We start from the raw sequence: 27923 nt of genomic DNA, 5'->3' as shown, positions 1-27923 counted from the left end.
CCTCTGTTGGGGGAAGCCCAGAGCGGTTAACTTGAAGTGAAACACTTTTGAATAATGCCAAGGAAGCCGTAGCAGAACACACAGTCAACCAGGCCAAACAGGAGTGAAAAATATTAACAAAGAGACTGACAAGGTGAACCAAAACACTGCAAATACTCCAAATCTTACCAAGTCTGTTTGTCTGATTTTTAGTCCAAATGTCTCATCCCATTTGATTTAGGATAAATTTAATTAACAAAGTGACATATCAGCAGATGGAGGGACTTGTTTTAATACAACGCACCTTAAATATTTTAAGTCAAACAGTCTTGAAATGATCTTGTTTTAAGCCTCGTGTCGTCCTGCGGGTCAAATTGGCCCGTTTTAAAGTTTGAAAATGTGGGGGAAAATATTTTCACAGTGAAAATTTCCACATTTTCAAAACTTTTTGGGAAATCATTTCTGTATGGGAAAAAATAGAAATCTTAAAAAGAAAGTTTCTTTAAGAACATTCAGAAAAAAATCAACCAAAATCCAGCGAATTTAGAAGTTATATGAGAAGTGTTACTGATACATATGGAATCACTTTAAATATTTTCAGGATTTTTTGTTACATTTTTATTCATTTTTTGAAAATATTTACAATTTTCATTCTTTTAAAAAAAATACTTCTTGCCAAATTTGGGGATTTTTTAAAAAAAAAATTAAGGGAGACTTTGAAGGAATTTTCTTCCTGAATATTTTGCAAATTTTCAGAAATTTGGGGAATTTTTTTTTTTTGCAAAATTTTTTGATTTTTTTCAGACGAGGAAACAATATTTTCTGGTGCCCATAAATGAGGACAACAGGAGGGTTAAGACACCTAAGCTTGACAATCCTGGTAAAATAGAGCTTAAAATAAGTTTTCCAGCTAATTATAAGATCTAAATATTCTAAATATTATATCTTATTTCTAGAAATCTTACCAAGACATTTTTCACTTCTTATATTGGCAGATGTTTAATTTATTTCAAGGTAAAAGTTCTTTGAAATAAGTTTCTCTCTTTTGTTTTGAGGGGGCACTTTTTCCAGTGAATGTGAAAAACCGGACTGTGAAGTAGTTTTTGCAAGAGATGGGGACTCATGTCAGGTGATCGGAGCACGAAGGTGACTCCAGTAAGGGTTTTTTTTTAATGGGAATTTTTGACTAGCTTTGGAGTACAACCCCGAAAAAATCAGTAACACCCTGTAGATATCGCATATCTTTTTTCTGATTTAACTTGTTTCCTCTTCAGATCCGATTCCGTATTTAATCCCAGAGCTTCCGACCATCTTAACCATCTGATCCCTGAGCCGTTTCTGTCACATTTTTATTCATTTTTACTGCAGTATAAAGTCCTGTACCTCTATAGAGACTGGGGTGGAATGGAAAAGGTTGAGTTTTCCCAAGTGCCCACAGATTACTACTTCCGTTTTTCATTTGAGTCTTTAGTTGTTGCATCTCTGCATCAACGCAGCCTGCAGGTCAATCCGGTTCAGCTGAAAATTACAGGATTTTAGTCACATGACTGTCAGTCACAGCTGAGTCAGTAATGACCTGAATTTTGAGTTTTTTTAACAGGATCTGGTTAGAGCAATTGATTTATTTATGGGAAATGTTTAAATGACACATGTAGAATACTTCTTTTGGAAATATCCATCCATTCTCTATACACTGCTTTATCCTCACAGTCTTAAATTTAGATTTGGTTATGTTTTGAGCTATATGCAACCGATGAGTAGTTCAATGACCGTGATTCTTTCTGTTTCCAGCATTAGTTCTGACAAATTAAGACGGCATGCCTTCCAGAACCTGTTGATGGATTTTGTGGTTCTATACTACTGTTTGCATCCCCTTAGCATGCTATTAGCATCCTCAGCTAAGAGCGAATCTCACAATTTTCAGGAAGTCGTTTTACCAGATATGGACCTTCTCCTAGCTAGCATCCACTTAAAGCTTACAGCTACAGCTGAAGTTGAAATAACTGTAAACTGTACGGAAACAATGAAGGAGAATCCACTGCATCGTGTAAAGACAGACGTGGTTTCCTCTACAGAACTGTTACATTAGACTTTGCCTCTGGTCTCTGTTGGAAGCGTTCCTGATTGGCAGGCGGCCCTTTCGGCTTGTTCTCCTTTACGGCCCGTTTTATGAAATAACTGAGCCACACGGCGCTGCAACAGCAGTTGAGCAATATTTCAGAATGGGAAGCGAAAAGGGAAGCGGCTTCGGTGGCATGTGGCACCTGATCACCACGCCATCCCCAGCTCCACACACACATGCACACTCCAGCTCAACACGGGTTGTGCAACTTTTATGAAGTCAGCTCCGGGCTGAATCTGTGGCAAAGTGACTCAGGACTCCCCACGAGCTCCACAGACGGGGCAAGTCTATCATTTGGAGATTCCTTTTTTTTCTTCGTCTCTTTGATCTTTTGGCTTTCTTGACGGTTAATTCTAATTCATTTCACATCATCTTTTAGTCCTCATTTACTGAGATGCTTCCTGGTGAGCAGCACCGGGGAGCCATCATTATTGTTTGCTTTGTTAAAATGAAAATGTGGCTCCGTGGAATTGAAGATCAGGATCATTTTGATGTTAAAATAATCTACCTTTTAGTCTGTACAGCGGGAATCTGACTGGGCCCCTGTTTGGAGTGTATTTTTTTTGTTCACACTGAGAGCAACAGTGAGCGCCTCCTCTATCACAGCTCGCCCTGCCTCTCCTAACTAACAAGTTCACCCTCTCGTGATCAAAGGGGCCTCGAGATTTATCGCTTTAATTTGGCACTGAAAATGGCTGTTACCGAGCGGAGGGCCCCCTGTTAGCACTTAGCCGGCTAACTGGAGTGACGGGCATCTGGCTGGGTGGCTGCCTGGCGGTGTGCACCCTGGATTCTTCTGCTCCCACTTTTTCCTCCCCCCTTTGCCCCACGGTGACCTCGCACAACTCCGCTCTCCTTGAAGCAAGGCACCATGCAGGCATTTCCTCACAATTTATGTCCTTGTGCCACAAGCAGGGGCATGCCCTGCACTAAAATCCTATCCCTGGCCCATTTAGCACACGCCTCTTGGCCTCCCAGAAGACGGCTCATAGAGTTGCACCACTGTCTGCGAGGCGGTGCAAGTGTTAAGCTGACTACCCCATTGTAGTATTTTATTGATTGCAGGCCAACATGAAGCTCAAATCACCTATATTTCACAGTGGGCCTGCAGTTTTTTTTAGCTTTCCAGACAGCCACCAGTGTCAGTTTGTTTTTTTCCATCAGACTTTCTCACAGCAGTGCTAATGAATAAGGAGAAAATTGAAATTGTATATCCTCTGTGATTGATTGCTCATTTTCAGCTCATTGCAAATTGATTTTCATAGATTGCAGAAGTTAATTTAGCTCATCAGACACCTGGAACGTAAGAACATCCCACTGTAAAACAACACTGCAGTGTGTTTTGGGAGATGACGAGCAGGAATGTGTTAAACGTGCAAAGTGCTTATTTACTTTGAGCGCTGGTGTCGGTTTATCAGCAGCACATGATGGAACAGGAGTTGCACTTGTGTGGTCATAAAACTGTCCCAGTTGGTCGCTGCAAGGGCGATCAATGAGCCCGGATCGATAGAGGGAAGGAGTCCAGTGAAGGTTAGCGGAGCAACCTCGTAGTGCACGTTAAAAAAAAAGTAAGAATTACAGAAGCGACGACGAATGAATCAGGAGTTAAAGAAGCAGCAGAGGCTTTATGTGATTAATGCAAATGAGGGACATCAGTGGGGGTGTTGGGGGGATTCTGTCTACATCTCCAACTACATGTCTTGTTCTCCAAAGGTTAAGTGGTTGCTTTTGCCAGCTAATTCGGCCATATGCTCATCTGTGCATTTGACACCGCCACGCCATACGCTCACACTGCAAATTATGCCTCTTGAATATGCAGCCAATTAAAAAGGACATCGCTCAGCAGCTCGGGTCTGTTTAGTCTAAAGTTGTTAAAATGGAAATATATCTGGTGACATCGCAGACGAAATCCAGGATGCGCCCGCTTCCTAGGTCGCATTACGGCGGCTTATGATCCGGTCACGCTCACTTGTGCAGCGTACCATCTTTTGCATAACTTGTTGCATAAGCGCTCTGCTGGCAGGCACACTCTGTCATGTACGCTCCGTGTCATTTCTGCTTTTGGTAGGGCTTATTACAGTACAGGCCGTTCCCTAATGTCACTGCGGTTGCAAAACCACACAAGCCATCTCTCCCTGACTTTTTTTTTTTTTTTCTGTCATCTAAGAATTGGCTTCCTGTTTTCATTGTGTTCTCTTTCTCTCTCTGGAGGTGTCGTAACCCAGGAGGCCGTGCCAAGAACAAACCAAGGTCTAGTCAGGAGAGATCGCTCTGTGCTTGCATTGGAAACAGACACACACACACACACACACACACACACATGCATGCACGCCCATTTTGCACACACACAATATCCAGATGTTAAACAAAGTGTGTGTGTGTGTGTCTGTTTGATGTGTGATGTGTATGGCATGTACAGTGGTCGCTGCCAAGTCATAAAAAGTCGTTTGCCTGAGCCGATGTGCCCTTCAACGGCACCCCGCGTGTGTTAGTGTGTGCATACATGCCTCTCTTTTTATTGTTCTACAAGGTTGTACACATTCAGAAAGTATGGCTGAACAATCCCCAACCACAGCTCAGGGGCTGCACACTCCATCTACTAACAGGAGCAAAGCAAGGTGCCAAAAGAGTCTTTTTTTCTTGTATGAAGCTGCATTACTTGTATTTATGTTGCAGTATTTATAAAAAGTGTTCCTTTCTGCACCTCTAGAAGGTTGAGGAATTAAATGTGCAGACTTGCTGAGAGAATAAAAAGATTGTGAACTCTTAACGGCGCATCATGCGGACTGTCACAAATAATAGACTCTGTTATTACTGTTGGATTTTTTTTTCCTCTCTTTGCCAAATTAGCCTACATCAATCATGTATGGGGAAGGAGATGGCACCTTCTGCCACTATTTGCATATTCATTAAATTTGGAGCTGAATCTGACCAGTCTGAAGGCGGATGGATTGACTCATCAAATTATAGAGCTAAATGTACTCTTGGCTAAATTATATAGTGCAGTGTGCCCATTAATCAATCATATATCGGAATAATATTAATCTAGATTTGTGGGGGGTGAAAAGAGAGAGAGAGAATTCGAATAATGAGAGGCTAATCTTCATATAATACTGTCCAACTGCACAACAAAACCTTTTCACTGTCGTCAATAAATGTTCCGATGCCGATGCTCTGCCTAATCATAAAGTTCGTTTTAAGTTAGGAATAATACAAGTGGTGAAAGTGAGCCTGTGTTTCTCAGCAAATGCAAGAATTTGGGAAGGTTGTGCATGCAGGAAAGTTTAGTATAAAATAAAACAACCAGTATTCATTCATTCATAGATGAAGTTCCTCTGTGTGTATAAAAACTGAAAGGAAAGTCTGTCAGGATTTTTTACCACTGCTGTGTGTTTCAGGTAAAGATCAATAATAGATTTTTGACAATCTGACATCTTTAAGCAGATGAAAACAGCATTTTTTTATTGAATTATGACTGAGATATGTTCTGAAGCTTTAAAGTAAACTTGCCAGTGCTCTCTGGTGGACAAATTATGTTTTTCTTTCATTTCTGCACTGACATTTGCTGCTACTTATCAGCTGATATATTCAATATATCTGCAATCAGCTAATTTAATTATCGGCTAATGGGGGTAAAGATTCGCTAAATGTCCCCACATCCCAACACATCCTCCTGGTTTACTGTTTGTCCTTTACCCTCCCATTGTTTTCATTTGTGGGCACCAGAAAATATTGCTTCCTTGTCTGAAGAAAATGCAAAAATTCAGCAAAAAAATTCCTGAAAATTTGCAAAACCTTCAGGAAGAAAATTCCGATAATTCCTTAAAAGTTTTATTTTTAAAAAAATCCCCCAAACTTGACAAGAAAATTCTCGTAAATGTTTTCAGAAAATGAGTAAAAATCTTCAAAAAAAATCCTAAAAATATCTAAAGTGATTCCATATATGTCAGTAAAACTTCTGTTTTCTTTAAGAACGTTCACAAACAAATCAACCAAAATCCAACAAAATTTGTTGGATTTTGGTTGATTTTTATGTGAATGTTCTCAAAGAAACATTTTTAATATTTCTTTTCTCCACCAAAGAATGTTCAAAGATTTCCCAAAAATGCTGAAAATGTGGACATCAGAAGTTTCACTGTGGAAATATATTTTTTTTCCACATTTTCAAACTTTAAAACGGGTAATTTTTAACCCGCAGGACGACACGAGGGTTAAAAGATGAGTTGAAAGCCAGAAATGCTGAAATGCTGGTGCCCTGCTGAGTGTTTTATTTTAGCTGACTAAAATAAAGTCTTCATTTCAGATACTTATAAGCATACGCACATTTTAAATTTAACCAACAAGATTTAATACGTCTAAGAGGACAATAAAGTTCTGAATGAGTTTTATTTCTTTAATGGTATTTGTTTTGTCTCCTCCCCCCACCCCCCACCCCCCCCCCCACACACACACACTCTCCATTTCATTCTGCTTTTGTCAAATGTGGAACATGTGTGTAAAACGGCGTCTGCTCTCCTGTTTCTCGTTGTCCAGCTGGAGAGAAGGCCATCGTTTGTGACCAGTGCGGCGCCCAGTTCCAGACAGAAGAATCCCTGGAGGCTCACCGGCAGATCCACACCGGTATGAACGCACACAGTCAGACGTATCCTCACCGACACCAGCATGAAGATTACGAGCTTCTCTGCTGCGTCGACGTGTTTGTATCGGTCGTGCAGAAATAGAATAAGCCGTCGATGCTGTGTTTAACGACAACAAGCACGTTTTTGGCAAGTCGGATTATGCAGAAATAGCAAGGCCGGGCTTCAAAATAGCCAAAAAAAGGGTCAAATTTTAGCTGAGGTCCCGCTGAACACATTTCACATCCCTCCTAATTCACGCCACCAATCTGTTTATTGTGTATTTCTTTTTTCACGAGTTGGCACACGTGCACGGCGGCGCTGTGTGTGTTGTGGTGGTTGAGTCGAGGCGCTGGCTAACTGGAGCCATGGATTGACAGATAGATAGATCACATCATCTTGGATTAGTCCCACTTGCCCTAAATCAAGACAGACCCAACAGTAATCAACAAACCGGGGAAACTTGGCAGGCCAACGTTGTTTATCAGTGTTGAGCTATGAAGATGGGAAGACGAGGACGAGCTAGGTGCCAAGATGTAAATAGGAAGAAGTAAATCCCCCTTCAGCAGATGTGAGATGGCCCAGAACAGTTTTACTGCTGGTGATGAACTCTTTAATTCGGGGGAATGGATTGTCTCAAATTACCTCCACTTTGTTATGGAGATGCTTTGGGCACGTTGGAGAGGATTCACTGTGTACCATGTATGCATGACTGCAAGCTAGTTTCTGTTCATTTTTTTTATTTCTGGCTCTTCTGTCCAGATTTTCACTCTATCCAACGTCCATATCAGTGCAGTCCGACAATAATTACACCCCAGCATGAGCCAATACTCCTGTCAGTGGCACGGCTGATAGAAAATATTGTCACATCATGTTAATCTCATTTTGAAGCTGGAAAAAAGTGGAAAGAGACGCTTCAGCTTGAGTCATGTCTGCCAGTGTGTACTTCATGCATTTTCTCTGTAAAGGAGAGAAGTTTTTGTAATCCTAACTGTCAAGTTCCAGCCAGAACACCAATATTTTTACAGGATATGGATTCAGGATTGCATGAGAAAGTCGTCAGCAAACAGAATGTTTATTTTCCACCAGCTGGCGTTAGCCTGACACATACTTAGTTTAACCCTCCTGTTGTCCTCATTTACGGGCACCACAGAATATTGTTTCCTTGTCAGAAAAAATGCAAAAATACAGGAAAAAAATTCCCCAAATTCCTGAAAATTTGCAAAACCTTCAAAAAATTCCAGTAATTCCTTAAAACTTTCCCTTAAAAGTTTTATTTTAAAAAAAAAATCCCCCAGATTTGGCAAGAAAATTCTTGTAAATATTTTTTAAAAAATCTGAAAATCTTAAAAAAAAAATCCTAAAAACATCTAAAGTGATTCCAGATATATCAGTAACACAAAAATAATGTGAATGTTCTTAAAGAAACATTTTTTTACACTTTTTTCCACCAAAATTGTTCAGATATTTCCCAGTAATGTTGAAAATGTGGACGTCAGAAGTTTCACTGTGAAAATATTTTTTTTTTCCCACATATTCAAACTTTTAAACGGGTCGGTTTTGACCCGCAGGACGACAGAGGGGTTAAATTTGGTGTGAGACAAAATGCAACTGATCTCTTAAAGTTCATGATAATCCAGTCGTTACTTTGTGGTATTTCTCATGCTGAGTTGATATTTTATGCCAGTTGGAAGGAAAGCTGAGTGTCTAAAATAGAAAAGGTTCATCCTCAGGGGTCCCCGAATGAGCTCAGCGGGTTTTATGGCAGATTCCAGCGTCTCTCGCACACGTGTAGACACTTTGTGTTGGAGGGGAGGCGTTGGGATCGCAAACCGACCGATCAGCATCGCCATCCTTCAGCCTCGCTCCAACAAAATGAGACGAGAGACGAGGGCGCTGCCAGAGCACATTCAGGCCAGAGACACATCTCCAAAATAGCCACACATTATCATTATCATCATCTTCTGGTGTTTTGTCCTTCATCTGAAGCCATGACCCTCTGACTCCCAGCAGCGGCTCCCATAAGAGCCCCTCACACACACACACACACACACACGCGCACGCACACACACACACACTCCGTAACATTTGATAGGGGAAGGTGGGGCGGTGTAGTTAGGCCTGGTGCTGGGGGGGGCTACTCCTGAGGGGCATGCCCTCAGCCAATCAGCTCGCTGGAGGTAAAGAAGGGTTAAACGAGGCTAATGATTCAACAGCCATAACAGCGGAAAGGAGCACTCTAAATATAGGCATTCCAGTCTGGAACGAATGGACGGGGTTGCGGGGGGCGGGGGCGGCGGCAGCGAGGGCCAAGCGAGTCTTCCTGCCAGACAACTGGAGCAGCAGCAGCGGTAATAGTAAAGTAATCATCCGTGTGTTGAGCCGCTGCGAGGGGTCAGGGCTTGAAAAATGTGTTCTGCTACAATATGACGAGTCAGTTTAACTGCACCGTCTGATTCCCTGTTTGGCTTTTCTTGATGATCTCATCGCTGCTGTACACTCGCATTAGCACACACACCGCTCTGGATTCACACACTTGACTTCTGACATCAGAAATCTGGAGGCCGAGCTCCGTTAATTCTAAACAGACTCTTATTTCTGTCACTACTTTCACTCAAAACCAGCATGAATCAATCGTACATGAAAGCTCTACCTCAAATGTGAGTCAATAAGTAGAAAAATGAAGATGGAATTCAGTTTTCTTTATTCTGATTCAGTTTTAAAAAGGTTAATTTTAGACTTAGTATTGCATAGGAAGTATGTGACTCATTTTGCTTTAAATGTGGTCTAAGACAGTAAGATTCATGACAATCAAGTCATTCGTTTGTGGTAGTTTATATTTTATACCGATTGCAGTGCAGGACTAAAGCTGACAGAGTGTTTAGAATAGAAAAGGTTCATCCTCAGGGGTCCCTGAATGAACTCAGCAGTTTTATGGCAGATCTGCTCGGCAGATTTTAGCAGATTTTGACATTTCTCATACACATGCGGACGCTTTGACATCAGCAATCTGGAGACCAGCCCTGTTCATTTTAAACAGACTCTCCTGTTTCTGTCACTACCTTCACTCAAAGCCAGCATGAATTGCTCGTATAAGAAAATTTTTCTCACAAATGTGAATCAGTAAATTCAAAAATGAAGATAGAATGCAATTTAATTAGTTTTTTTATGTTTATTTGGTGTTAAGAGGGTTAATTATAGACTTAGTATTGCATGGGAATGGAGACAGAACAAAAAACTAGGGCTGGACCCGAAGATCCGAATATTCGTTCGCTACGGCGGTATCCGGATATTAATTTTGGTATCCGAATATTCATTACCGGGCGGAAAGAATATTCAGTGTTACTGTCTTCCCTCCGCCTTCGGCCCACATCGACTCATCCCGCCGTGTTCGGCTCAGGCGTGAACTAACCGTGACGTCACCCGTTGGTTTCAACGCCGAGAAAATGAAGCCCGGATTTTGCTACTTCCTGGTCGCCGTTTTGGATTTTTTGGAGTCAGTGACGTAAAAAGCGTCATCAAACAGACTGGACCGGAGAGCAACTAGGGGCAGGATTGGCTGAGGACTCTCTTATCCCGCCCACATTTTACCGCAGAGGCTTCTGTTGCTGTCTATCAAGTATAGCCACGCCCCCTGGCTCCGTCAACTTTAACGATGTATTTAAAATTCAGTATTGATTTATTTTAAGATTGGCCACCTGATCTCTCATTTTGACCATGAAAACTCACGGGAAAAAAATCCTGAGCTGTAGAACATCAGTCTATCAAATTTTATTTTTTCCAAAAATGAATTGGGGTCTATGGAGGAAAAGCTTTTTGGAGCCAACCCTAGCGGACGGCGTGATATTGCAAGTTTTTGACACTTCCGGGTGGGCTTCAATTCTGGAGCCAGATGCTGCGTCCACTATATATACAGTCTGTGGTTCGGCTCATCTCGGCTCCTCCATTCCTGTTTCTTACCACCACCTGAATGGCCGGGTTGCTGCCGACTCTGACGTCACGCTTCACTTCGTTGCATAAACACAAGATGCTGAAGACCTCCGCTGTTTGGGAATTCTTCAGTTTAACTGAAGACAAAACGAAGGCAAAATCTGGACCTGGGAGACCAGACGAACGGATCCGAATATTCGGGCCGTCTCCGGCACAAGCCCCGCCCCCCGTTGGACTTTACGGGGCGGAACGAATATTCGGATATTCGTCTTTAATAGGGCCCGAATGTCCGGAGGCCAGAAACCACTATTGGGGCCAGCCCTATGTAAGACAGTGGAATTCATGAGAGTTCAGTCATTAGTTTGAGATATTTTACGTGGTGAGTTGATGTTTTATGCCAGTTGGAAGAAAATCTGTGTTTAAAAACGGAAAAGGTTCATCCTCAGGGGTCCCTGAATGAGCTCAGCAGGTTTAATGGCAGATTTTGACATTTCACATACGCATGTAGACACTTTGACCGAATGGGCCGAACCTTTAATGTTAATTTTAAGCAGATTCTCTTATTTCTGTCACTGCTTTCACTCAAAACAAACATGAATGGCTCGTATATGAAAGCTTTTGTCTCAAATTCGAATCAGTAAATTTAAAAAATGAAGATAAATCACTGTTTTTAATGTTGTTTTGGTCTTTAATTCCGGGTTATTCCCAGCAGGCTGCATGTATGCGGCTGCCTCGTGTTCCTGAGTGTGCGTGATATTACATATGGTGACATTCAAAGGTTAAGTATTATTCATGTGAGCTGAGAGCTGACAGCATTTAGCCAGTTGGTGTGTTTTCACCTCCGAGTGACTGATGAGACGTAAACGGCCGAGTTGCTCTCTGTGTCTCACTTCAACTTAGACTGAATGGGAGTTTTTAGCCTCTGTCAGTACTATAATACTGAATGATGATGGCCTTACCGTGTAAAATACCCTGAGATGACACACAAATAGAGTAAGTTGCATTTGTTCATTGTCCGCTCTGATATCCATTGAGAGACACAGATGGAGAAAACACGACTAATCTGGAGTCTGTTTAGTCTGAAGCAGATATAATGTGCAGTTGGATGCCATATGATGCCTCTTCCATGCTCCACATTGGCTCTAATGCTGCTTTTCTCGAGGAAAACATACAAGATATAACATATAGGATGAGAGTGAAGTATTTCAGCAGCACCAACCTTGTGAACTTTTTGTTTTCGTCCCTTTCCATGCTAGCTAAGCCACATTCTGAAGCCCTGAGGCTCTGAGAGAAGCTCACTTGTTACTGCTGGTGTCGTGGCGTGTGAAGAATGTCATCCTCTGTTAGCAAGACTGCTTCTTTACCATTTATTTTTAAGCTCTTTTATGTCAGTGTAGCTATAAAGGAAAGGAATCTGCAGCAGAAATAAATGCAGCAGAACCGGACAGTTCTGTGTTTAATCGGTTTGAGCTGGAAAGCAAATATGTGTTTATTTATACAGCAGTTGTGTGTACAGTAAGCACGACTCGGAGTATCAGAGAGGGCGTGTGGTGGAAGCAGGGGGTTACTGTTGGGCATCAAAGCCAGATTTGATCTCTGCCTGCCTCTTGGCAGTGCTTCAGCCCTTGGCTAATGTTCTCTGATGACAATATTTGGCCTCTGAAACTGTGGCTGTTTCTTGCCTCTTTGAATGGGAGCTATTGTGGCGTCTCCTCCGTTGGCCGATCAGCTGCCGTCTGACTCAACGCCGGCCTCTTTCTCATTCTTTCTCCGGGTGTTTAACGTGCACACCTCTCCACGTTACCCGGCAGAATGCGGTACGAGTAGCGAGTGTTCATCCTAAAAGCCGTGGGCCGATTTGGAGGCATTCCTGTAGCTGGTTTTTGCGTGGGGGCGTTTGGTGGGGGTGGTGGGGGTGCAGGGCCGGTCAGATGCCAGGGCGACTAGCAGCAAAACATCATGTGGCTGCTTTTACCCGCCGAACTCGTGCAAACACACATGCACAAACACACACTGCAAACTGTCGCCTTCTCGGCAGCGTTGTGCAACACGAACGCACACAAATAAATCCAGGAATGCCTGTGTTCAGGAGCCCAAGTCACTTGTGAGTTGCATTATATCCACTGCCGGCTAATTTCTGTCACATATTTTCCCAAATTGGATGGCATCGGATCAGAGTCTGTCTCTCTCCCGCTCTAAACTGGGACTCGCCTCGGGGCTTTTGTAAGCAAAGAACACAGTCTGTCTGGCTTTTATGGAGCTCTCATCCTTAAAGAAAAACACTGCTGTCATTTAGAGTTGTAGCACATTTACTACTGTCTCCGTCTCATGTCCTATGCACAGATACAGATCTTTGTTTTCTTTAAGCCCTATCCTTGCACCACTAGCGGCCTTCCCATGCAAACACTGGAGATATTGTAGGGCGACATTCTTACTTTATGGTGCATGGTTCCATTTCATCATGTGGCTGTCAGACCACTGACAGTAATGTAATGTTCATACTGATAGGAAGCAGCTACAGAATGCTTTTCTTTATTTAGAATTTTCTTTCCAGGCAAGTACGAATTGTAGTCGCACAATAAAGAAGAAAATATTTCTGAGAGTACAGCAATAAATCAAGCTATTTCTAGACAACTCTGCACTTCAAATGCAAGCAGTAAACTATTTAAGATATCTGCAGTAGCTGATACAGTAGATAAAGCAGCGCAGACCCGATACAGACCTGACATGCTGCTCGTTACGCTCCTGGATGTTATCACAACTCATTCTTTTTAGCTACTTCTGACCCAGATAAACACTAGACAAGAAGATTTCCTAATACCTAGTGAGTTTGCAGTTTCACATTTCTTCCACTAACACATTTGTTCTGCAGAAGTCCTGGAGCAGAGCTAGAACAAGCAAAGACAGGAGCAAAATAGCTTTTTTTTTAAATGTCAAAAAAAGATATTAAGACACTTTATTTTGATTGTAATGTGATTTTTGTGTGATGTAATGTCAGTCTGCAGCTCAAACAGACAGTTTATTGAGGCATCCATCAGCATTGTTCCTTACAAAGAGTTTTTGGACAAAAAAATGGAATATGTATTGGAAATACAATAAATTTCACCAGATGACTCGGATAATGTAGTTTGGAAAGAAACAGATATTCTAGATCAGGGGGGTCCAACATGAGGCCCGTGGGCCAAAACCGGTCCTCCAGAGGGTCCAATCCGGCCCTCAAAGTGTAAAAATTACAGAGAAGACATTAACTGCAGATTGTAAATTAGTAAAAATATAATTTAAAATCATTTCTAGACCAGGACAAGTTGCTTGGATCAGAAAGTAAAATACTAGACTGTCCATCGTTCTTTGTGTCTCATTTTTGTCACATATTGTCTTGCTTTTGTCTTTTTTTGCTGATTTTTGTTTGACTTTTGTTGTTTGTCTCATGTTTTTGTCATTTTGTTTCTCATTTTTGTTGTGTTGCGTTTCCTTTTTGTCTCCCTTCTGTTTTTTTTGTCTCATTTTTGACATTTTGTGTTTCGCTTTGTTCATCATTTTTGTTGTTTTGTTTCATGTTTTTGTCATTTTTTGTCTCATTTGTGTCGTTTTTCCATTTTTTTGTCACGTTCTAGCTTTTTTTTTTCTTCAAATTTTGTCTGTATTTTGTGTCCTTTCTTGGTTTTATTTTGTTTCTTGCATTTGTTCTTTTGTTTCTCCTTTTCATCTTTTTGTGTTTCCTTTTTGTCTCTCTTGTGCTTTTTTTGTCTCATATTTGTCATTTTATGTTTTGCTTTATTCATCGTTTTTGTCGTTTTGTTGCACGCTTTTGTCACGTTTTGTCTCGTTTGTGTCATTTGTCCATTTTTTGTCACTTTATAGCTTTTTTGTCAAATGTTTGTAACATTTGTGTCCTTTGCCTTGGTTTTTGTTGTTTTGTTTCTTGTGTTGTCTCATTTATGTTGTTTTGTGTCTCATTTTTGTAATATTTTGTCTTGTTTTGTAGTTGTTGTCTTTTTTGTCTGACCTTTGTGGTTCTGGTCCTCCAATTTGACCCTCCTGTTTTAGACTGATTTTGTGTGAGAGCATCTGCACAGAAAATCAAAAGTTATTTAAAAGAGAAAGCCAAAAACTCACTTTTAACTTGTGAACTGTCTGGACCCTTCTCCTCATTTGGTGTTAAGGCACCAGCAGTGATCATTTGCTTCAGATGGCATCAGATTTGGCCGTGCGTTCATCGCACCAATCGGTTGTCATGCTTCATCTTGTGCACAACAAATGCAACACAAACACTGAAGAAAATCTGCCTTTTGGCTGTTTCTCTCCTTGTTTCTCACAGATTTTGTTGTGCTCGTGTGCAGCCTGCAGGTCAACAAACTCTGTGTCTTTTACATGAAGTTAAAACAAAACTCAGAGCATCCAAGAACCCTTAAAGTCTCAGTAAATTCTCTTCTATGAGGCTTCTCTTGTGGTGAATCACAGGACAAATGAGAAGCATATGAGTTTTCTTTCTGTATGAAGCAGAGTGTAGTTTCCTTATTGCACATTTCCACATCACGGTTTAATGTGCAGCTCCAGTCACAGTGCAGAATGACAGACATGCCATGCGAGCAGATGTGCACCACTTTCCTCTGGGAGCAGATGCCCACACACTGGTTACTCTGTTTTAAAAATCTAAATCAGCATCAAATTTAGCTGCTAATGTTGTCTTTTAAGTTATGGGACATAAAAAAAATATCGATTTTTAAGTCAAAGACGATAAAATGAACTGCAGAGCCCACATTATGTGTTCTGGAAGGGGGCAGTAAAATTTAAGGAGCCGGTTATTGTTTAATGCAGTGAGTCATTAACGTATTCTGGTTCATGCATTTCGGGAGATTTGGTCGGAGGACGAGTTGCTCCAGCAGTTAGAAGTCAGTCTGGCAGGAAGCCTCGGTTGTCCATTACTGCTGTACGCTGTCATTTCCTCTTCGCCATCAACTGTAAACTGTTTCCAGAGCTATTTCTATGTGGATTCGGGTCCCACACCATAATATCAGATTGTGACACAGCCGTGCTCGTTTAAACACGGCCACTTCCAGCGTGACATTTGCCTTTCCAGTAAAGCCTCTCCTCCGCCGGCCTGTTTTTCTCTCATCCCGTCTTTTTATCTCCATACGTCTGCCAGCTAGCTTCATCTTCCTCTCTTTTTTTTCCTCTTTTCATTAGATTGTTTTGGTCCCCGCCATAATTTATAGCTTTTGTATTTTATTGGTAAACCTACCACGCTCACATTCCTCTTGATTAAAGTGTAGCTCGGCGCTGAAAAGCAAAAAGGTCAGAGAAAGTGGTTTGCAAACAACAAAAACGTGAGCAATAAATTGAAGCTACAGTTGGGTGTTTAGTCCGTGTGCAGATTAAAAAGATGCGGGTTTCACCAGTGTAGCTCTGTGTGTGCATCTGTAAGTGCACATTTAGTCATTTGCACTGAAATCTGCACGTTGAACCTCCAAACTGAGGCCTCATTCAGCCTGTTATTCAGCAGAAACGACGGGGACTGTCTCCCATGTGACTGGTGTAGAAATTAGTTAGGAGTCCACAAGCCTCGGAAGAATTTGTTGTCCGACTGTTGGTGTTCCTGTTTATACATGAATCATCTCTGTGCACACACAGACACACAGACACACACAGCAGTGCCAGAGAAAATCCACATATAATAGGAGGGGGAGGCTCTTATTCTTTTCTTTTTCTTTCTGTCTTTCTTTCTTTATCTCCCTCTGTCCTTTTTTAACGTCTTGTAATACAGGGAAAATATGCAAACCATGGAGTGGCAATAGTGGGTTTAGCCAGTGGGAACACAGCGTGATTCCAGCAGGCCTCGGCCGCAGAGTAAACACTTTCTTTTCTCAAGCCAGAAATAGTTTGGCTGGAGAGAGAGAGAGAGAGAGCGCTGGAAAGGGAGGGAGGGAGGAGAAGCAGAGAAAGAGGAGAGGCGGCGGTGGGGGGGGGGGGGGGGGGGTACAACAACTTTATGATGGTTCTGAAAGAAGGAGCTCTTTTCAGTCATCGCCTCTCCTCCTCGGCCTTCTCTTCCTTGTAAATTGTTCGCACCGGTGGCCTCGCAATCACTTACCTCAAACTCAAACACACACAAAGTGGAGTCGTGTCACTCAAGCAAATGAGGCCAATGGCAGCGCTGCACAGGGGTCACGTCAAAAGTGCCGATTGTCTCAATCACATTAGTCCAGCGCTGGCATCTGTTTAGCATTTAGTTAATTGTGATGTTATTAAGTTGTCAGTGAGCATTAGGGCGGCGATAAGCAAAGCAAATATTCTCTGGGCTCGGGCGGGCGAAAGAAAAAAAGGAAGTGTGAACGTTATTCCGACCAAACCCACCGATCGCGCTTTGAATTAAATTATCACTGTGAAGATGGAACGTTCATGGGACGCTCTGCTCTTCGTTAAAAGGGCAGATGTGCATTAGCATTATGACTTCTGATGTTAGCATGTTGAGCTTCCTGTCGGTGTCATCTGGTGAGTCAAAATGCTGATTAGCACCGCGCTACAGCTTGTCGTTTTAACATCCCACTCATAATTGAGCAAGCTGTCCACGGTCAGAGGCAGATTATCTGTCTGTCTGTCTGTGCCCTGCTGGACACAGAGCTCCCACGAGGCGCTTTTAGCATCACCGTCGCTGGCCAGAAACGGTGATTGTGCTGCAGCAAACAGGTAAAACACTACGGAGCAGATCAGAGGAGTAGATCTTCCATCAGATGTCTGTTTTTCCAAAGTACTTCCTGCATGAAATGTGAACAGACCTCTTGTTATGACGTGAAACTGCTAGAATGATTCACACTGAAGTGTTTGTTGGTGCTTTTGCTGCGTAGTTGACTTGTAAATGCTCTTTGAGTCTCCCAGATGTTACCGTCCAGACATCCAGGGTGATACGATCAGTGACTGAGGATGCTCTCAGCTTTCCAGTCCCATATTTACTGTCAAAATGTCTGCAGGATGATCATGTGAGGCCCCACAGCCGACTCTTCCTCTGTGTCCGTAAATAAATACCTTTTTCTCGTGGCTGGCCTCCATCTCTCCCTCCCCGGCACTCACTCTCTCTCACCTTCCAGAATAAGAAGAGTACAAGTGGTCAGAGACACTATCGGTGGCTAAATTAAATCAAGCGGCACTGGCTAGACTACAGTCACTTCTGCTACTAACCTCCTCCTTCTCCCTCAGCAAACAAATTTTTCTCCAGATAAGATCTAAATGAGTTTTTCCAGGCGGAGGAAGATCCTCCGTTTGGCTGATGGATGCTGAGCAGAGCTGCAGTGTGACCAACACCCGGTAGTAATCATCCGCCGCGACCATAAGTGTTATGCACGGCGGCCTATGTGAGCAGGGAATGTGTGGCTTGTGTGTAAATGAGATAAAATGTGTGAATGAGAGCTGGCACCGCTACGTTCCCCCGCACCCAGCTCCATTCATGGAGAAATACCCAACTGGGCCCCTGCACTGCGGAGCTTCAGTGCCGAGGCTTAGTGTCATGGTGGGCACAGTCGCATTGAGGCATCGCCGCAGGAAACCATGGGACAACAGCATGTCAGAGAGGGAGGTAGTATTCTTATAAGGGGGAAATAGGTGGGTGGGATCCAGCAGCAAATTGGGATGTCCGTAGTGGTGCAACAGTCTGGCTGCAGGAGAATCCCCACATGGATGGATCATTGTAAACCGGGGACAGCAGCCACACATCCACAGAGACCAATAAAATGATGTGGTATGGGCAGTGGGAGGGTGGGTAGCGGGGGCGGATTATAGACTCCCAGAGGGCTCTGCGATTCACGGGCCATAAAATGGAAGTCAGCAGGACACGCTGCAAATCTGGCCAGCCAATATCCACCTTCCCCTTCCTCCCTCTTTCGACCCTGAGGATGTGTCTTAGCTGTACGTCACAATGCAACCCCAGCGAGCACGTCCCGTTGTCGGACAATCTTAACTCCCCTGGACGCCACTATTCTCCCCTGTTACATTTGCATGTCGGCCGCTGCGGCTTTGTTCGAGATCTGCTTGGTTAAGAAAAAAAAAAGGGAGGAAAAAAACGGATAGATAAGGGAAAGAGACAGAACAGTGGAAATCAGCGAAGGCCTTTGCCATCCGGGGAATAAAAAGGCCTCTTTTGTCAGGAGGTTGCCTACTTTCAGATATCCCATCGCATTTTAACCTTGGCAAGGCGAGGACTCTGAATATAAAAGGATTCGCCCAAGAGAGCGAAAGAGAGAAAGAGATGTGGAACAGTGGCCCCACGTCAACAATAGCCAGGGTTCCTTTGTCCACAGTGTTATTTGAAGTAAATCTCCCTCTGTAATTAGATTGGAGCTGTTTGTGGACATCTTAGGACAGCGCGTCGGTGTTAAAACAGCAACGCGCGAGGGCCCTTTTAATTTACAGTGCAAATACCTTTCGATTAGCGCCGAGAGAGAGGAGTGGGAGTAGGGACCGAGGAGGGGGACAATAGAGGGAGTCTTTCAAGTCTTTTTTTCTTTTTGTTGTTGTTGTTTGAGAGCGGGAAGAGGTTCGAGCAGCTCTCCTGTGTTCCTTAATTGTGAAGCAAGGAGATTAGTACGAGTGCTTCCAACCTTTCACCCCAAACAAAGGAGCCATCAGATCCAGTTGCCTGGTGACACGGGGTTTCACACCGGCAGATTCAGCCGCCTCTACCGCCGCCGCAGCTCCTTGCCGTGCATCTCAAGAGAAGGAATGGTTTGCTTGTGCAGAACCGTTTCCGTCCCCCCGTCCGTCTGACAGCAGCCTTAATGGCAGCGAGCAGCCACGCTAATGAAAATGGCCGTTCATCGTCACTCTGAGTCTGTCTCTCAGACTCATATAAAAGTTAATGTACCCGTGACAATGACATTCAGAAGACCGTTTAGCTTTGGACGAATGCTGCATTTCTTGGTGGCTAGAGCAGCCGGGCACACAGAAATGTCCTTTTACACTGCGTGCAGCTCAATCAAAGGGCACTTAGCGGTGTCATATTGATTATGGGAGCTTAACCCCCGTCAATCTCTGATGGGTCATTTTGGCAGCCTTCCCATGGATGGCTTCAATGAATAGAGCTGCCACCACAGGAAGTCAAGCGTTCCCTCATGTTAGGCAGCATCATAAACCTAAGAACATGAACCTAAATATACATATATTCATCAGAAAGAGGCAGCATACGTCTTATCTGTCGTCTGTCTTGCAGTGAGAGAAAATTGCTAAGACAAAACAAGCACGGATCCCGGACAATCCCAATTATAATATAATAATATAAATGACATTTAGACCTAATTAATTAACCCTCTGTTTGAATGTGGTGTCGGCTCTCAGTTGATGAGCTACCGTCATCTCTCTGTAAAGAAAATGAGCTGCCGACCGCGCCATCAGAAAACCTCCTTACACTCCGATAACGAGGTTTTAATAGAACTTCCTTGATTGTGGGTTTCTGTGTTGTCCGTGCAGCAATTTCAAAAGTACTTAGACGTGTCAGTACGGAAAAAAAAAGAGAATAACTCCATATTTCATTTACAGATAAATGGGGGTTTCCAGTCTCTGTGTGTTCCAGTGTTTTATTTCAGGAAAACTCTCGGACAAACATGGATGTTTACCAGATAGCGGTTTACTGTATTTACCTCCCAGGCTGCTATTGTTTCCCATTAAGTCCAGTATTGTTTGGGGATTATCTTCTGGGGTTATGAAAGTCGACCCAAGGAGGTCCACTTCTTTAGTGCCACTTTTTCTGCACTAGAAGCACTTTTTCAGCCTTCCACTGGAGCTAAATAGCGATTCTTCATACAGATATTGCAATTTTATGTGCAGTTTAATCTTTTAGCATAAAGTTTTATTTCATTACTGTGGCATATAAAAAAGCTAGCACACCAGCTTAACCCAGCGTCAGACATGATGCATAATTTATATCTTAAGCTGCAGCTTTTTGCAACTTGCTAATTGTATGCATTCAAATGGTGATTTGAAACCCAACCTTCCAGCAAATACTGATGCCAGATTTCCCATATTTGACTATTTATGTTATCTAAGTATATTCTTGACGAGGCATTTTTATTTCAGCAACAATCCCAGGCTATTTTTACAGCAGGACTCAGACTTCTTCCTGTCACATTTAGCACCGATTTAATTCGAGCTAAGGACATTTATCTTGTTTTCTTGGTGTTTAAGTGAACAATCACTTCACTAAAACTCTTTAAAATATAATATTACTGATGATTCAATGAGATAACAGCATTTTATCAAACTTGTTCCCTACAAAAACAGACATCGGCTGCACAGAATGCCGACAGATTAATGAAGCCGCTCACCTCGGCTCAACCGGTATGACTCAACCGGCGTGCTTTGAGACGGGGGAGCAGTGAAACCGAGAGCAGCCGCTGGGTTGGTTTTGTCTTGGAGGTGGCCTGCTAGGACAATACTCCGAAAAGGAACTCAAGTGGGACCCATTACACCCCACCGAGGGCAGACTCTTATCAGTTAATAGCAGGTTTCCCTCTGAGAGCAGATTGTTTTGATAGATGGCACCTGGTCAGGCCTTTGCAACCAGCTGCAAAAACCCACTAGAGTACGCCAGATAAGCTCTGCGAGGAGGAAAAAGGGGAAAAAAGAGCATCCTGTGAGTGCTAATTTGCAGAGAAAAGCCGAGTTGGGTCGCTGAACTTTCTTGTTTTACTTCTTCTTCTTCTTTTTTTATTATTTGCGTGTGTCAGAATGCGTGTTTGCTCAGGTGTGGCGTTCGGACCGGACCAGCCGCTCAACTTATTGGATCGCATTCTTGCTACACATCTTCTGGGCTGTTTTTCGAGGGTAAAAACTGCCCTGGAATGCTTTGATCTTGGCTGCTGTTTGCTTGTTGGCTCTCTATCATAATTTTCAGTCATGTATTAAGTAACAAAGGCCAGGAGAACACAGCGACCCGCACAATCTCTGCTGCTATTTACAGCCATCCCTCTTTACAGCTGCCATAAAGGCGGTGAAAGATGAGTTAATGTGGAGCGAGTTTCACCTGCCATGAGCCCAATAACAAGGGAAAATCGTAGTTAAAACTGTTAAAAATGCCTCTAATTTACACGTGCAATAAACCAGGAATAGCTGCTTATCTGAACAGGCCCTTTAAATGTCTCTAATCAAACTCACGGGCTGAAAGACGGCTAAGAAAACTATTGCATGATGTGTTATTACCCGACGCTGTCAGCTTTACACCACATCAAAGTTGAAGCTAAATCCCACAGCTCATTTGTAATTATTGTCTTCTGTCGGGCTTTTGTTTGGAGCCCCGACTTGCCCACGATTTGAAGCTGAAGTCTGCAGAAAGAGCAGGAAGTTTCAGGCCTTTTATTTTGTTCGTGCATCACTGGAATGAAGACGCCGGTCTCGACATGAATCAGTACAGAGTGTACAGTACGCCTGGATATCAGCGTTTATCTGTGAGATAATCTGACAGGAGGAAGATGACAGTTTAACACAACGCATCATTTACCCCTCCTGTCGTCCTGCGGGTCAAAATTGATCTGTTTCAAAGTTTGAAAATGTGGGAAAAAATATATGTATTCACAGTGAAATCTGATGTCCACATTTTCAGCATTTTTGGGAAATCTTTGAATATTTTTTGGTGGGGGAAAAAAAGAAAAATGTTAATGTTTCTTAAGAACATTCACAAAAAAATCAACCAAAATCCAGCGAATTTCACTGGATTTTGGTTGATTTTTTTGTGAATAAAATATTAGAAGTTTTACTGATATATATGTAATCACTTTAGATATTTTTAGGATTTTTTTGGAAGATTTTTATTCATTTTTAAAAAATATTTGCAAGATTTTTTTGGCAAATTTGAGGGATTTTTAAAAAATAAATCTTTTGAGGGAACTTTCAAGAAATTATTGGAATGTTCTTCCTGAAGGTTTTGCAAATTTTCAGAATTTTTTTTTGCTGAATTTTGGGATTTTTTTCAGACAAGGAAACAATATTTTTTGGTGGCTGTAAATAAGGACAACAGGAGGGTTAATGCAAGTTCCTGTTGAATATTAATGATTGTATATGATCAAGGAAGCTGTGTGAGGTTAAAATGAAAACGCAAAGTTGTGCCTTTGTGTAAAAATTTAAAAAAACACCTGATCCTGGATGTGGTGACGTTTCCCCGGTGATCGCTGCTCCTCCGCCTGTTGTCTCCGCTGCCCTTCATTCCTGCTCTCTCGGCTCTAATATGTAAATGTTCTGTTGGAAATTAATTTAGCATTTAATTATGTATTTATTCACAAGCACATATGCCAAAAGTCTCATAAGTCTGGGACCAGCTGTTCACTGTTCTCTGACCTTGGCTAACTTTTACAGAACAACAGAATTATTTCACAGGAAAATCAGAAGTCGTCTGCGCAGGAATGTTGTAGAGTCGAGGGCAGGTCAATGAAAAGTATAAAAATGAAGCTCGCCGAATACTAAAAACACCTCCATCTTAAGACTCGCTCATATTTATTTGAACATTTTTTCAAGTGGGAGAGTTCGCTGAGGAAAAGTGATAAAATTTATAGTCAGAATGCAGTTTGACTTCAGAAAAATTGTCATAAATATATGCTTTTTTTTTTTCAACAAGCCTTAAAATGTACAGTAACTGGCAGTAAACATGCTATTTTATCTGCTTTTTCAAAATAAAAGCGTATGTAATCCAACATAGACCTCAAAGACAGCTGAAGATCAAGTGCCACATTGAAAATAACCGACAATTAAGTGTACCAAAATATATAACATAGACTCTGTTGTGAAATAAATCTGCTGTTTAGCATATTTTACTCTGTTTATGCCACTTGCCTCCTTTTTTGGCGTATTAATAAAGAGTGTAAAGGAAAAAGTAAAACATTTAGCTGCACCTGACAGTCAAACAAGTTAAGAAGCAGAATAGATCAGTATTTATTTAAAGAAATCCAGTCATTTACAGTAAGAAAAAGATAAATATAAAAGTTGGATGTGCTCTCTGCAAACACACTCATTTCTTCATCGTTTAATGTTTGTGTTTCTTCAGTAATTATTTGTCATTTTTTAATTATTTTGACAACTTTTTCTGAGGACAAAGATGTTTACTGCAAACAGTAGCAGGAAATTACAAATTAGATCACTGAGAGGATAAAATCACGTGCGTGCTTTAACAATTAGATATTTTTTTCATGTTTACTGCAGGAAAATAAATCACCGGAATCCTCGCCTCACATTTCAGTTTTGCAGAAAGTTAAGGACAGGATGGAACAATCTTAAACCAGCTTTTATTCCTGAACCCCCCCACCCTCACCAACAGCTAAAAAAAAAGAGAAAAAGAGGAATTTGTGGGGGTGGGTCCGGCGGTCCGGCTGGTGTCTCCTTACGGTCCGGCTGACCGGCGGCTCTGGGAGGTGATTGATCGGGTGGAGCCGGGGCCGCTCTGCAGCTTTAGAGGTTAGGGGTCATCTCTTCTGCAAATCTGCTTCCTTTTGTACAGTCGCAGCACCGGGACAGCAGTGTCACATCGGCCGCCTCCCCTCCTCTGCACTCCCCCTCCGACCCTCCTCCCTCTCATCTTCACCCTGGGAAAATGGGGGAGGCGTCAATTAAACCTTTTCTCTCTTTCGCTTCAGTTCTCTCTATCTTCTGAAGTTGCTCTTTAAAAAAAAAAGAAAAAGAAAATTCTTTAGGTCTAAATGCAAAGAGGCGCTCAGGGCCAAGCCGCGGCGCCGTTAAAAAGGGTTTGTTAAGGTTTCCTGAGAATAAAACTAATGATAATGGGGCATACAAGCTGTTGTAGAAACACTCTTTAATGGATTACTTAAGCAAGCAATTAGCAGTACACTAGCAGCCACATATCAGCATCTGAATGGTTTAAAATATGTGTCAGCTCTAATGATGCTCTGTGGCGCTTACTCTTGTCGCTAGATTGTTGTTAAATTGGTTGAACTGAGGCAGTGATATAATGACAAAAAAGGGGAAAAAAAAGCTGCTTCTGCTCTCTCTGCTGCTGACAACTTCTCAAACTAGACGCTGGAAAGTTTATTGAAGGAGCTTCTCCCCCGCTCACAATCAGACACCAAACCCAAAATCTAAAAGCAGAACTGATTGATTTGGAGTCCTGGAAGGAGAGGGGAAAGTGGAGGAAGAGTTCCAGCAATCCTTCCAGAGACGAGCCCTGCAATATAATCCTCTGATACGCAGTCAGTCCAAAGGGTTTGCTGAGGGATAACGTTGCAATTCAGAAAATGTGACCGGTCCTTGGCCCTCAGGGGCCAAAGCCTTTGTGGTCACAGGACCAGGATTACACTTTAACCCCCACCACCGCCCCCCTCCTGGCTCAGGCCTGGGGTCAGGTGAAAGGCCAGGAATCTTAAACAGGGTAGAAAAAAAGAGGAGAAAATAAAGAGAAAGTCCGCCTTTAAACACCTCAAAACGCTTTTTCTCAGTCGTGTATTTCATCTGAATTCCACTGAAGTTTGTGCTTTGTTCTGCTCCAGTCAGTACATGCAGGCTGTTGCTGTTTTTTTAATATATATATATATATATATATAATATATAATATATATATATATATATATATATATATATACATATTTCCATCTCTATTCACGGAACCGGCTTTTGTTTGAACTTTAAGAACTCACTTTCAGTCGGACTCTAAAAGGAATAATATTGAGCGGTCTCCTGCTGTGCTGAAATAAATGAACATGAGACTGAAATAAGCTCTTTGTCAGAATAAAAGCTGCATCTGAGGTGACGTGTTGGTGAAAGTATGAGGCGGTTGGATTTACTGAAAGGTCTTAAATTAGAAAATAGCAGTTCAGAGGAGAGAAACACAGAATGGATGATGATCAGAATCAACTTTACTGATCAAACATGTGAGAATAGAGTTCGTAAGTTAAAGTTAGCAGAGTGTACCGACAGCCGTGTTGTCCAGCAGTTACCGATGACATGAACGTCTCTATGAGGAAGCCGAGGACAAACGCTGAAGGATTTGTCTTTATTCATAAAAACAAGGATTCATCTGGAATTTGTCTCGAGGCCAAATGTCGTCACACAGTTTGTTTATTTATTTTTTTTATTTTTTATTTTTTTGAAAAAGTGGGTTCCTGAAGCTCTCTTCCAATTTCCCTTTTTTCTTTCTACATACAAATGAAAATGAACCGGTTAGTTCCTCTGTACAGTGTTCATCTTCTGAACCCCAAAACCCACCAATAGTTTAAACAGCATGTTTATGCCTAAAAATAAAATAAAAAATCACCAAAACTGCACAATTTTTCAGATCTAGAAGCTGTAAAAACGTGAAGTAATTGTTGGATTTTCTCTTTGTCAGAGTGGAAGTTAACCAGATCTCAGCCTTAGATTCTGATATGTCATCAACATCACTTTGTCTCTTTTAAAAAGTGCAAAAAATAAAGTATTTGCATGTATCATAGCATATAGTACAAAATAAAGTATTTAAATTCTGTAAAAAGCAAAAGCATTCAGCGCTCTGGTTGCATCTGTGAAGCTGTTAATGGTTCATCTGTGTCCAGAAGTCAGATGACAAAAAAATGAGGGATTTTCAGATGAACTGCAGGCAGTGTTTGCACAAAGCAATGTAAGATCATACATTTCAGAATCCACTTTTTTGCCCATGTTTGTCCTCACAAACAAGGAATCTGACTGGTAAATCTGAGCTCTGTGTTCAGTAATCAGAAAAAATAAAACTTAAGTAGTAAAAATAGGTAACAGTTGAGGAGTAAAGAAATAAGCTAGAGGAATAAAAACAGGAGCAATATAAATACAATCAGCATTTACAGTATGTCTGCAGAATGGCAGATAAAGACTCTGTTATTATCTGGTGAGCAGCAGAACGTGGGAATGACGCCTTGAATCATAAAAAGACAAAAATAGAAATCTCATTTAATTTATTAAAATCAATTTCTTTGATTATTACATTTCTGAAAATGTACAAAAATACCAAATTTACACCATTTATCAGAGCAGAAACTGTGAAAACAAAGAAATAATCAGAGTTTCCACTTTCTGACAATCTGGACAAAAATTAAAACTTAAAATTTAGATGTATGTAATGACGTTAATCTACATCATTTAATAAATAATTTGTATTAAACAAATTTGATTTAAAAAAACACGAAAAAAATCTGTTTTCTTTGGCACAGCAGTGAAACCAGGAGAGACTCAAGTGCAACCAAAAGTCACACAAAGTCTGGTTTTTCTCTAGGCTGAGCTGCAGGCAGTGTCTGCTTAAAATTAAAATGCCACTTCTCAGATATCTGCAGCACGCAGAACCAACATTTGTCTAGAATTTAAACCGCTGTGGGAACGCAGAAAAATGTACATGCTGATTTCAGGGTTTTGTTTTTTTTTCAATTTTTGTGAAAGAATTGAAATGTTTTGGGTTTTTTTTTGTCATTTATGACATTATTGTTGCGTCATATTGCACTGAAGACATTTCTAAGTTCTCTCTACTTATAACTATGGTTGTGCTGTTTCCATAGAGGTGCAGGACTTTAAATTTGACTGAAGAATGAGTCCATAGTGAGTGAAAATAAAGCAGAAGCATTAAAACGCTTCATGGGTTCAGAGGGTTAACTTTTTCCAGGTAAAAAGACGTCCTGCCACATAGATTCTCACCAGTCAGTAACACAGCATAATATCTGGTTAGTGTTTGTGTGTGAGTTCACGCTCGTGTGATGAAATCTGAGTGCACGATGGCTCGCTGCTTCTCGCTCACGTGTTTTAGAGTCAGGGATGCTGGCTGAGTTTCCTGCATCCCTGCTGCCCACCCAAGTGTGTGAGCAGAGCTTGTGTTTGTGTCTGGTGTGTGTTGCTTTGAGTGCGTCTGTCAGCTTGTTGGCGGTCCAGATGTAGCGAGGAAACGGCGGGGTCAAGGGGAGAAACCGTCCCCCCTCCACCGCCACCAGCAGAAAAAGTGGATTTATAGCAACAAGTGTGGGTCGAGAGCCAGTGGTCTCTCCTTCCCACCGCACCATCATTTCCTGGCTCTGACAACACAGAAATATGGCCTGGAGACACGGAGGTAGAGACGAGAGGAAGAGCTAAAGATAGAGACGATGGGGCAGATGTAAAGTAAAGGAGATGAGGGAGGAACGAGCTGGTTGCCGAGTCTTTTTCTTTTTGCTTTACCCTCCTGTTGTCCTCATTTACGACCACCAAAAAATATTGTTTCCTTGTCTGAAAAAAAATCCAGAATTGAGCAAAAAATCCCTAAATTTCAGAAAATTGTAAAACTTCAGGAAGAAATTTAACACACAATTCTTGCAATTTAAAAAAAA

The 27923-nt window shown here is 41.8% G+C and overlaps 1 protein-coding gene across 2 annotated transcripts in view; it reads left to right on the top strand.

Annotated features, from left to right (window-relative positions):
• Positions 1-27923, top strand: part of zbtb16a (zinc finger and BTB domain containing 16a) — a 176505-nt gene that overhangs the window by 100138 nt on the left and 48444 nt on the right. For both annotated transcript variants that reach the window (XM_022204838.2, XM_022204839.2), the window contains exon 4: positions 6635-6721. In XM_022204838.2, coding sequence (XP_022060530.1) covers positions 6635-6721 — 87 coding nt within the window. The remainder of the gene's footprint in view (positions 1-6634; positions 6722-27923) is intronic.

Source organism: Acanthochromis polyacanthus, chromosome 17 (assembly GCF_021347895.1).
Source record: "Acanthochromis polyacanthus isolate Apoly-LR-REF ecotype Palm Island chromosome 17, KAUST_Apoly_ChrSc, whole genome shotgun sequence".
Lineage (NCBI taxonomy): Eukaryota > Metazoa > Chordata > Actinopteri > Pomacentridae > Acanthochromis > Acanthochromis polyacanthus.
Note: the sequence above shows the minus strand (reverse complement) of the source record. Positions and strands in the feature narration are given on the sequence as shown.